A 13,269-nucleotide genomic window follows, 5' to 3' on the forward strand; every position below is an offset into this window, starting at 1 on the left:
ACTTCCCAGAATTTTAAGAATTGCAGTCATATTGTAAATTACACTGATTAACACAGAGAATGGAGAACGCTAATTTTATAAAGGAATAAATATCAGAACCACTTACTGCCAAGACAAGAAAAACTTGGTGCCTTTTAAGATGGCGATCAGTACATTTTAAGAGATGACTCTAAAACCAACACCGTTGCCAAGCCAGGCTCACCCAAGCCAGCAGGACAGGTTCTACCCTCCACGGAAAGCATCTCCCATTTCTTTCTGCCCCTTCTCATTCAACCTTGCTAACTGCTGCAAGTCAGTTTTCTCTAGGATGGAAAAGCACATTTTCTTTCACTGACACAGGGAGCAAGGTGCTTCTTTCCACAACTGTTAGACTATCAGAATGGTTTTCCAAACCATGCAGTGCCATTTAGCAATTTTTCAGCCATTCTGACCTGCTAAAGAGCTAGCAAAATAAGCCATTTTGAGGGCAAACTAATGAACACCTCTTGTATGTAAAAACAAATCTGCATGATGGGTTGTAACATAAATCAAAAAGTTTAATCTTTTCATTTTCAAGAAAAACACCTTTCCCTTTGATTCCCTTCTGTCACCAGATTAGTAATATGGAAACATCCTTACCTAATATTTAAGAGATAGGAAAACAAATAATTTTGTATTTCATGTGTCTGTATGAGCACATATGTGTCACTATAAACAAAATACATGTGGCAAGTTCAGATAATTATTTTCACAGCCTGAGAAAGAGCTGCTATTGCTTACATACACAAAGAAGAAAACCTAGTGTCTTACAAATATTTTGTTTCATTCTCTCCTCAGAAGAGCCAATTTCTTTATGGAGATGATAATAGAGGAGCTTCACAGAAGCCTGTTAGCGCATCAAAATCTGGCCTGCGGATCCTTTCACTTCAGACCAGAAAACATGAAACTAGCAAAGTGAAAACCAAAGGAAATAGGAACTTGCTGCAGTGACTGCAACATCTGGCTAATTGCCTGTTAAATGGAAATCAACTTTGGGAGACAACACTGCTGAGAAGGCTAAGAAGCTTATACTTCTAGGTTTTGATACAGCAAGAACACACCTCTTGCTGGCACTTAGCCCTTTTATGAGGGAAAGGTGAGAGAGCATCAGAAAAGGTCATGGAAACATATGAAGAGCCAAACATTATTTTTGGCATGCTTGTAAGAAAAATGTTCTATACAAGTTACTCCCATATAAGAGCTAGAAAGTCTACTGTCCTACAGCTGTGCTCTAACTAAATCATACTTCTGGTATCCTATCTTGATACATATGTATGACATATGGTAAAGTGAAAGGCCATAACCAATAAATGCCATAGGGATGGAACCTCATGAAGGAAGAAAATCAGACTAGCGTATGTCAGGACCAAAGAACATATAATATTGACTAACTCACATTTAAAAATATTTGTATTAACCATAGTTAAACCTTCAAGTTAGGAAAGAATAGTGTTAAGCCTTCCTCATACAAACTTTTCATTGATACTGAATATAACAGTTCTAAGAAATTCATTAACTACATGATCACATCCATTTGCCATTGAATCCCTGACTCACTCACAATGCAGAACAGTGTTTATACTGCATTGCTGATCATTCTCTGTGTGGCTCCACATATTTACTAACATTGAAATTCTGCATAATATGTAAGCAAATCATTTATTGCCTATGTCAGAAACACCAGGATGTTGTGATACTGTCCTCATTTTAAACAGACACAAAGACATAAAAGGTGAATGAATTCATTAAGTTTTGGTTATTAGTCTGTAATGCCTAGGATCAACATTTTCAGGATATTTCATATTGGATAAATTACTTTGAAATTAATGAGAATCATGTCCTGAACTAATAGTTGAAGTAATGAATTTATTCTATTAATCACACCTTTCGTGACTACTGTCAGAGCCTGTGCTGCTGTTACCATCCTGATATACCACCATTAATTTCTATAGGGGCAAACAACAAGTGGTCCAGCAGATGTGAAAATTTTCCTTAGGGAGATTTGATGGTATTTACAAGTGTGCCAATCTAAATTTGCCAAGGGCTAACAAAATCTGTAGAATTATATGAGAAATTTCCTCTTTGTCATTTCTAGATATATTTATTAGGGAAAATAAGCTTTCATTGCCTTACCTTAGAAAAAAACCCTCAATAAGGGATCACAACTTCCCAAAGTACATATGTGCATATCTTCATTAGCTACTTCATTTTCAGGCTAATATGCATTAGAAATCCCATCCAGTTCAGAGTGTCTAACTCCCTAGCATACTATCTCGGGTCTATACTTTATGCAGATTCCTTGTTAATAAAAACGTATACAGATTACATTTCTGCTGAAAGTCAGTTATATATATATGCAAGTTCTCCCAACACTGCTCACATGCTTCTGGAGAAGTATTTCAAGTCCCCAAAACTTCCACTCTACCTGTCTCAGTTTTAAGTTAAACTAGAAGCAAAAGATAGTTTAAATGGCCACCTGTTTAAGGATGTCCATATTCCTTGTTTCTCTATAGCAGCACAAATTATTTTTTTTATCTCCCCTGCACCACCCCAACCCCCCTCCCCCCACCCCAATCTTAACTGTATGATTGCATGGGGTTTGATCTTTTGAGAGCACGTGGGAAGAAAGTAAAATCACCATCTGCTCTTCTCACCCTCTTAAGTTTGTATTAGATTTTTATTCAGTTACTACACTTGTCTCCCAAATAAACTTTTTTATTTTAGTTGCTCTGGACTTCCTGGTAATTCATGCCTTACTGTATATACACATCTTAGGCATAAATGGGTGCCAGTGAAGAATCTGCATACACTGAAACACAGATTTCAAAGCAGAAAAGTCAGATGTAGCTAAAACTTAAAGGTAAGCCTTACAAAAAATGAAGAAAAAAAAATCAGAAGTAAACTAATCATTTCTCCACAGAAACTGTTAAAGGGCACAGTTATTAAATACCTTGCTGTTGCAGAAGAAAAACCCTAGAGATGGAGGTCATGATGGTCACCTGTGCCCATAAGATAATCATCACATCTTCCAGGGGCACTGAACTCATAACTCACAGGTCTGTTTGCGAGGATTTTTCTACATGGGATCCCAGAGCACATATTTATTGTAACTTACTATGTTGCAGATAAGTATTTTCATATCACAATAAGATATAGTGAAAAAGTTCATATATTTTAATGTATTATACTATAGTACTGCAGAAGAGGTTTATATTAATATAACCTCAGTTCTCGAGAGTCTCTATAAAATTTAGTATACTTTTTTTAACAGGTAGCATCATACTGCCATGCATTATATAAACTCTTGCATTCCTATAGCATTTTGCACTCTCATTGTTATAAATGTTGCAGCATATTTAAGCAAACATGCATATACACAGTTCTTTTTAAGGTTTGTTCACTCCCACATACTGCAAATTTGCAGTACAATCCTATGAAGGGGGTTAGCACACCATATTCATTAACTAGGTCTCCTGTGTGGGTTTTGGTGTATCTAACATTGTCTTACAAGAAAGAGTAAATATATTCAGGGAAGATATAGCACAAGTATGCTTTAAATCATAGGAAAATACTTAGAAGAACGAATTAAGGGCAATTGATTTTTAAAGTTACTTACGACTTTCTGTAAGTAAATATGTGGGAACACAGAAAAAATACAAATAACTTCAAATGGCAACTATTTGTCAGTCACATTTATGTATATACACATCTGTATTTACAATTTATTCAGTAATTCAAAATACTTTTTTTATTCACATGCTGCTGTCTGCTTCACAGTCTTTACAACGTGCAAGCAATTTTAATACAGTCTCATGATGCAGACACTTAAATAGAACAACCATCATATGGATGAACATTTCATCTGTTCATTGTCACATGATCACTCTCCTTTTTGCTGCACAAAATAGTATTATAAAATGTTTTTTTAAATTTCCTCTGTTTAAAGTGCCAGATTTGAACTTAGAAGAAGGAGAAAATGAGACCCTGTGCTTGTCCGGGCAGTACAAATATACAGATATCTGGAAATACAGGTTTATTCTTTTTATCTTCCAATTCTAGTATTTCCCTGAGCAATTTACTTTTCCAAGCTATATACAGTAACCTAATCAATGCAAAATGTATCTATTTTATCTCCTATTAGAATAATTTGTTTCTCAAATTCAAAGCAGACAAAATGTTTGTATGTGTTCTTCTCAGATGATTATTTTAGTACGATCCACAATTATTCTAATCACAGGCACACTCTGCAAAAGTACCTATTAGAATACCTTCTCAAAGTTACAACACATATTTTGTAGGCTTTATCATCTGAAACACTGCTGAAAAAAAATATGATACTCTATTGAAACAAAGTAGAAATTTATGAAAGGAGAAAAAAATGTTTAAAAGAAATAGAGTTATAGTAAACTACATGTGTATTTTTTAATTGCATCTCAAGGAAGAACAGAAGGTTATGAATGTTTGTTTTTTACTTTCCAGAGTTCTGTATTTCCATTCGTCCTTCCTCTACATTCTTACTCCAAAGACTCAGGGTCGTAATATGTTTCTGTTCCTCGACATCTTTAATCTATTTTACCTCTGAATTGTATCACAGCAGTTTCTCAAAATTCAGAGGTTTACCCACAGCCTTTCTTCTGTCTAAACACGCTCTCCAGGTGTGCTTTGAGCAGACCCTTACATCCTTCATAAGTAAACTGAGATTCCAAGTCCATATTTCTAAAACTTTGTAAAACTGAAACTCTGAAAAGAGTTAACTTCAGATTTATTTCCTACAATATATCTCTGTGTTCTGTCCAATCTTCATGTCACCCTGCTCCCACTGTTTAACAACTTCTGATTTTTGTATTCTAACATTTTCTCACACCCTGGGACAATATTTTCAATCTATTCACCTAGTATCCTTCCATTTTTATTTCATATTTCTCCCAAAACAAATTCTTTAACAAATTGTTTTTATCCCTGTTTACTTCATTTTGATAACCTATATGTTATCACTAAAAACTGATCTAGGACCTGCACAGATGAGATTAAAATGAGATCACATCATCTGGTTCTAAACCCAGGGTTACATGAAGTACAAAATAGAACCTACCCAGTAAAAAAAAAAAAATCTTTATTGAACACAATTTTATGCCTGTTTCATCAACGTGTGGTTCAGAGCCAACAACCAGGGGTTTTGCAATTTATTTTGGAGGAATGTTGAGGAGAAGAAAAAGCGATGCATCAAAGCCAGAAACATGCTCTAAATATTTTTGCTCAGCCTTCCAATAGTAAATGGCATGTAACTTTCTTCTAGCAGTTTAATTTGTAATAATTCAGTAGAGTAATTTAAATACGTATTTCTAAAAGGATGACTCATGGACAGCTCAGAAGTATAAAACCTACAACTACAGATACTGATTGAGTCAGAAACATTCCAGGTATTATATGAACAAAGAAATACTACTTCAGAAAAGTTAGAATTTGCTAATTAAAACAAAAATTAAAAGAACGTAAAACAATCTTCTAAATAATTCTGCAAAAATCATTATATATTAACTACGTTTCCATTTCAGGAAGCAAAATCACACGTTGATGAGATTTTTCTTCAAACATAAGTTGAAGACAAAAGCTCCTGACAAGGCATAAAGCATAATGGAAAAATGTTTTGAAGTACAGCAAGCAACACCAAGCAACATGTGCAATTAAATATTGCTCTTGCATATTCACAACATGTTTGCACAGCAACACTTAATACAGTCTTCTCAATTTATCATACAGAATCATGGCAAGACTCATATCTATTTTTTTATTTATATTAAATTTTTCCTAGTGCTTAATTGAGGTTATAGATTTCAATCCTATCATAAAGAATAGGAGCATCATATCTTTAAGACAGGGATGCTCACTTGCTGACTTAGGATCAGATCCAGCTGACAAAACAACTTTTCTTCCCCTTGAGAATGCTGGGGCTCCAAAAGTAAGCCACTTAAAACTTTTAAAATGACTGAGTTCAGTAGGCATTGGCTGTGCATGCTAGCAGGCTTTATCCACTCAAACGTTGTGTTACATTATTCTCTACCCTAAACACCCGACTGGGAATAAAGTAGAATCCTAATACTTACATTCTGCCATTCCTTTTCTGGTGTATGTGGTTGATTACTGTCTTTCTGCATGCTCCCAAGTTTTCCTAGAAATCTATTTTATTTTATTTTTTTACTTAGGGTCTGGTTGCCTGAGCAGACTGCTTAGAAAATACCATAGCTAAGTGACTTTGTAACTCATTGAGGCACAAAATTTCCATTCTTATCTAAATTATGCCTGTTTAGAAAAAAAGTTCACACACAGTCCAAGTACTTTTAGAAAGTCTTTGTATCTAAGTGAGTCAACCTAAATGCACATGAAGGAGCAAAACTGAAAACGATTCAGCTATTCCACATTTTGATGCTTTATATGTGCAAACCAGACTTTTCAAATAATGCTATCAAGTTATTCCATTCTTTGTGTTAGGTCTGCAGCTGTCTAATTTTCTCAGTACCACAACAAGCCTTTCTTTTGGCATTTTAGTTTGTTATTTAGTCACATTAACTGGAATCAAAACAAGTGCTAGTTATGATTCATCATAAAAAGTCATTTAAACAAATCTGTGAAAATGGTATATTGTCCAAACCGTCTGTAGAAGAATTCAGAAAATTACTTACGTGGGCAGAAGAATACAGCAATACTGATTTTTTGTCCTGGATCAAGAAATCCAGTCCACAGACTAAATTTAAAAATGCTATCTTCTGTATTTTTGCCTGTACCATCGCAGTTCAATTTCCACATCAATTGTTGCCTTGAGATATTCTTCAGGTCAAGCTTCTGTAAATATTTGCAGAGAAAGAAGGACATAATGAAAGAGGGAAAGCAGCAAACACCATGATACTTTTCATATTGCTCTATCCTAAGTCTTTTTACAATTGGATCAGAGTGAAAGCAAGAAAGCACTAGAAAGCAATGAAGAACCAGTTTATTATATCTGTAAGGTGAAATGAGTACACCTATCAGCATAGGCTAGTTGCTTTCCAGCCACTCACCAATTCTCAAAGAGCAATAGTTTCTTTACAGAATGGAAAAACCTGATTTATGCGAAGTAAATACATCAAAGCCTCACAGTGGGAGTACTTCACCAATCCGAAATGAGGAGTTTTTCCTGATATAAATGAAGCACAGCAAGCACTAAACACATGGGTCATGATATCTAGACTTACAGGTGGATATGTTAAAAAAGGAAAAAGTTCAGAATAGGTTTTAAAAACCCACTTTTCAATTCAGTAAGAGAGTGGAAATTAAAAGAAGTCCATCCCTTTATCTCAGAGTTACACTTTGAGCTCCTAACACATCCATAGCTGGGGAAATGCCTTGATTTTCTTATCCTTTTTTTCTGAAAACAGTTGAAAAGGAGTCAAGTGTTTCCATCATTGCCAAAAATAACTTTTTATAACTTCCAAAGAAAGCCTTTGGGAATTAGAAACAATAAATTATGTTATGGCATGTTTTGCATTCATACAGCCAAATTCTCTATGTTCCAAAACAGAATGGCTGTGGCCAAATATCCTATTTCATGCCTCTTTCCCATTAAGCCCTAAATCATGACCAGGAATTTTTTGGAGAGAGTGCCAGTTGGCACAGCTCAGTACCATACAATATACTGGGACAGCAATTTTAACGGTATGGACCATCATAGCACATCAATTGCATTCCTGTACTGCCACTGCCTACTTTACTAGTATAGGCAGAGACAAAAGATCTTTGGAAGCTATCTTCTTATACAGTTCATGGTCAGTTTCTCATGGTGCCCACACCTCCTCACATATCAAAGTCAGGACAAGCTCAGTTGAATTCTGGAAAAATTTCTAGTGATCAGAAGACAAACAAAATCAAAAAAATGAACAAAATGACAGCGAAAACCTTTTAAATATTTAAATCATATATTTGAAACAGGACTGAATTTTGAGTTGCCAATGTGTATTCTTTTCACAGTCATTTATGAGTAATTAAACGCTACAGCCAAGAATAACTGTAATACTTGTGATTATGTACCTGAGAATTCAGACTTTCTTCAGCAATATTGAACTGTATTTCACTTGAATGTTGTACAAATTTAAGTTCCATTGAGGAGAACTCCAATGGTGACTTAAGTACTGTTGCAAAAAACAAATTAATATGTTAATACGGCATTATTTTGACAATTATTTCCTCAAAGTCCCTTCATAAAATCATTGTTTCTGAACATTTAGCAGAAATGTTTCTCCCTTTGTTTTAAAGTTCTGTTTTCTTTCTGTTGTTCCATACTATACACATAATTACTGTAATTTAACTTTCTGCCTTAACAGACCCTTTAGTCATATTAAAATTATTTAAATTTTGTATCTACCAGACTTATAGAATCTGCTTCATATAAAGATGCTATAAATGGAAAGCCACATGATCTTCTTATTGCAGATGAATGCATTTATTTTTGTGACGGTAATCATCACAGAAGACATAAGATTTTATAAAAAACAGCATTTCTCTTAATTTCATATAGCTGGAACAAAGACACCATCACAAATTATGAAGTTTAAAGTGAGGATTTAGAAAAACAAATATTTCCCACAGTGTCATTTTGCTTCTTGATTAAACACTGGAAATTAATCTAGCAAGCATACAGTATCTTTTTATTAAAATCTGCAAGTTCATTTCACAATCAGTGAGGAAGTGTGTTGATCAATTATCTTCTTCTCCTAAAAAGCCCAAAGGATTTCCCAATCATACGGCACATTATGTAAACAACAATACTATCCATATTTCTCTTAAGCACAGGCATATAAACTCTATAAACTAATATTGTTTCAAAGTAGGAACCTAATCTTCTGGAACATTTCCAACAATATGCAACTATGTCACTCACTAAGTCCTCACCTTCATGGAAACCGCCTGTACAAGGAAAACACAGCACAACTGAAAGACTAGGAAAGAACGGAAATTACCCCATGAAAAAAAAACTGTGAGAATGATCATTTAGGAAAAAAAAAAAGTCAGCTCACATGAAGTAATTATATTGATAATATGTCCTCCTCTTTTGTGTCTAGCTGAGGTAGGGCTTGTGTCTTTTCCAGATGAGTTTTCTGTTTTGCTTGGGGTTTTTTTCTCTTTCAGTGCTTTCTTACATACCAATAGCAGTCTCCAAGGGAAAAGTCTTACAAATATTTAAGTAAGAGACCTCCTTTCCTTCTCAGGTGCTGAAGCAGTCCACAAACATTGTTTTTAAAATAATCAAAAAAATATCCATGATGGATTGAAAATATATTGACTACACTGAAGTTAAAAGACTGGATGACTGCTCTGAGATTATTGTGATTCTTTTCTCAGGCTGAACAATCTCAAGTACAAACATTGGATACAAGATATTGATTTAAGCGCCAAAATGCACCATCCTGTGCACTCTGAACCTCAGTCAACCACAAAAACTGTCACAGGGGAAAAAAAAAATTAAGAGTGGAAAACAAACATGCCATAAAGCACACAGTAGTGAGAACTATGCATAACTGAAAAATCAAAACTTAGAATTTGCAAGATGCATCTTACCCACCTTTAATTTTCAGTGATAATCTGAAATTATGAATCAATAACAGACATATTTTTCAAGATGTCAGAATATAATCTAATTATCAAGTTCTTTTTCAACAGTAAAAATAGTTTGGCTAGTTGCCTGCATCTATATGATTATGTGAAACACTGAGTGGTCAAAACATTTATTAAGACTTCTCTCTCTCCTTCCAGTCCATCAAAATTCCTAATAAGAATGTAAATCCATTACTCAAATTTAAATAGAAGCCACACTTTATTTTTTCAACTATTTTTTTAGAGTTGAAAGTATTACATATTCACTTTTAACACTATGATTACTTTTTCTTGGCCTATAATGGTACTTTGAAGAATTTCTATGTGGCAGAAGTACAAATTTGTGATAAAATTTAGATAAGATTGTCATTTATTAGTGAGACTTACTGATGGTATCAATTCATTATTCCACAAAGAAAGGGAAAAGGAAATGAACATTTTCCTTTTTTTTTTCAGGACACATAAATCACTTCTGCACTAGAAATTTGTCATTTTGATTTATGATTTTTTTTTACTTAGAGATGTGCTTTCTAATAATCACATATACGTAAGTACATTTACCTTTATTCTACGTGTTCTTAAGCTAAATATATGTTGAAATGTTTAATATTAATTTGCTTCTATCACTGGATCTAAAGAAGGCCTATCAGATTTCTTTGATATTTAAAAAGATCTCAGAAGTAAGACTTAAGTTAAAGCCCTACAGAACAAATAAAAAAGGAAAAAACCCCACACCTAAAAATAGATAAAACCTAATAAATTGGAGTTGCTTTTAACCCACATTATGCATTTAACGGGCCAAGCCTCCTTCAGTGCTCCCAAGATGTTTAAAAATTACATAAATATCATTCCAGGAAGATACTCGGTACTTTAGTCTCATCTCAAATAAACAGTGACTGCATATTAAAAACAGAGATGAGGAAAGCTAGTGGATTCAAGTACTCACAATATGTAGGTCTACGTGACTATAAGAATCAGACAGGAGACTAAAAAGAACCAAAAATTATTTTTGAGGAAAGCAGAGAAGAATCATTTAAGATATCTATTTCTTGGTGCAGACAAACAGACTGTAATTTTGGCTTTTAACAAACACTGATGGACCAGAAGAGTGCAGTTCTGCACATAAGAGCAGAAGCAAATGAACTAAATTACCACCAGTTCTCTCAGATGGGATCAGAGCCAGTATGAGACATTTCAAAGGAGTTTTAAATATAGCCAGAGCTCCTAGTTTTGACAGGGAAAGACTTAAAAAAAAAAAAAAAATTAAAAAATAGTATGAACGACATACTATGCTACACTCCCCAGATAAACTGCTATAAATACTGAGATCTGCATGATAAGGTCTAGAAATACTAATGAATGAGTAGAAACAAAAATGAGTTGAGTTCTGGTAAACTAATTTTTAGATAAGGCAAATAGCTATATAAAAATAAAAAACATATTTTCCCATACGTCATAATTATGCATAGAAAGTTCAGCTCTCCATATATTTAAAAATACAAATCAAAATTAGAAAATTGTGCAAGTTCCCAAGAAATTGACAAATTATAAAATTATCAATCACATTTCAGGTAGAGTAGCAATTCTCTGCAATTGGAATACAAGCAAAAACATCACTGCAAATACAAGTACCCATCAAGTCCCTAGTTTACCTACCAGTCGCTCTAACTCTACAGAATGGAGTAGCCACAGTCACCACCTGCGGCCGAGGAGGAACAATGTGCTTTGCAGATCCCGCAGAAGTTGCAGATGCAGGGCTGGGCTGAGCCAATGGGAAGTCAGCCCGGGGAGTATTAACCAGAAGAGTGAAGTCATATGCTGCCACCTAAAGGACAAAAATAGCATTGTGATCACTTTCCCAAAGAAAGCGGAGGTACTTCTTGAACCATCTGAGTGGTATTACTATTTCAGAAAAATTACTGAAATTAATTTAGGACCTGATGATAATATTAATAGGATGGTAGTTTGTTAGCATCCAGTAGCAACCCTTTAAGTAAGCAATGACCAGACATTTTTTTTTCCCCACCAAGGAAAAACCTGTATGCCCAAAAGTACCAGGGTTACCAGCACAGCTACAGACAAGGTTTCTGGCAAATCACGGTGTTGTGCTGCTCTCCAGACACTCTCCTAAGCGAAAAAAGATTGAAGCAGTGGTCCAAGTGCATAAGCACAAAAAGGGGTAAACATAAAGCTATGTAAGTTAAGAAAGCCTTTCTCAAATGCTAAAAAGGTCAGTTGTGCATATCCACTGTAAATAAAATGGGCTCCCGAAATCAAGGTGGAGCATGAGTTAAATGAAACTGAGAAACCTCAAAGGGGGAGGGGGGAAACAACACACTACCAACAAAAACACTCCAAACCTCAACTCTTAAAACCTTTGCCACTGAACACCACTGAATTCCAGGAGTCAAAATTCCAGTGGTTTTGATCTTAGTTTTATCTCTTCAGTCACATTTTTTATACAAAATCCTGTTTGTTCACAAGACTGTGTACTTGAGAAGCCAAATTTATTTCACAGCGCACTTTCAAAGAGGCATTTTTTGCCTTTTGCTCTGTCTTTCCAAGGATCAACACACTAAAGTAGTATGTTCTCCAGACAAAAAGGTATGAACAATCTTGACAAAGGCAATAGAAGAAAAGAAAAAAAACCACAATCTTCTGCATTGGAAACACTGTTAGAGTTCTTCAAATTCTGTTTTCAACTTGAAGGCCACTGAAATCTTCAGAAAGGACTCTGGCCTATAAAATCTGCATGCTGCTTAAAATTTGCAGGAAAACCAGTTATATAAAGAAGTTATGAATCATTTAAAAGCTTTCAAAAACTGCATAAAATAGTGCATCATGCTTTACTTTCACATATGTGGTACGGAGTGGACTATATAAATTACAGGGAAGGGAAAAAAATAATAAAACTTGTCCTAAGCTAGGACATGAGGCACATATCCATCGGTAACACAATCAACACAGAGCTTAGATAATGAGAAGCAAGTACGCAGCACTTACAGTGTCTGGATTTCAGCAGGGTTTGTAACACACAATTATGAACTCCTGGTGGGAGAGATGCATGCTGAGCTTTGTGGAACATATTGTCTATTTGTGCTTGTACTTAGCAAGAGGAAAGCATTGGATGAGGAGAAGATTTTCTAGTGAGATCATCACAGTCCCTTGATTTATATTGATACTTCAAATCTGATAATGATTAGATTTTATAACATAGAATTGGCTTTTCAAAATTAGCATGCTGAATGCCATTCAAGATTTTTTAGTAACTAAAGCTAGAGGTGTGTCAATAAACAAAGACTGAGTAAAAACCTCCTGATTTGATTTACATACTCTTCTATTTTTGGTATCTCAAGTCAACCCACATAAAACACTTCATCAAGTTACATATTCAAAATATGCTCTTCTGGCAGAAAACCACTTAATTAAAAATTAGACTGTGAAGGATCTTTTCTTCATAGTGTGAGAAGTACCTTTCACTTCAAAGTATGTGTGAAATACATGATTTCACATCACTAACAGTGGCTTGTCTGAGTTTTAGAGAAACAACTATCATTTCTTATAGTCGAAAGTAATAAGCATTTCAAGGCTGTGAAATCCATTTAAAAAAATCTTTTAAAACTTTCT

At 34.5% G+C, this 13,269-nt stretch overlaps 1 protein-coding gene across 1 annotated transcript in view; it reads right to left on the minus strand.

Moving 5' to 3' along the window:
* The window catches only part of CFAP47 (cilia and flagella associated protein 47), a 342,945-nt gene that overhangs the window by 289,388 nt on the left and 40,288 nt on the right, over positions 1 to 13,269 (minus strand). Inside the window, 3 exon segments of the mRNA XM_027782493.2 lie at positions 6,699 to 6,858; positions 8,080 to 8,180; positions 11,299 to 11,467. Of these exon segments, the coding sequence (XP_027638294.2) occupies positions 6,699 to 6,858; positions 8,080 to 8,180; positions 11,299 to 11,467 (430 nt within the window).

Source organism: Falco peregrinus, chromosome 4, assembly GCF_023634155.1.
Source record: "Falco peregrinus isolate bFalPer1 chromosome 4, bFalPer1.pri, whole genome shotgun sequence".
Taxonomy (NCBI): Eukaryota; Metazoa; Chordata; class Aves; order Falconiformes; family Falconidae; genus Falco; species Falco peregrinus.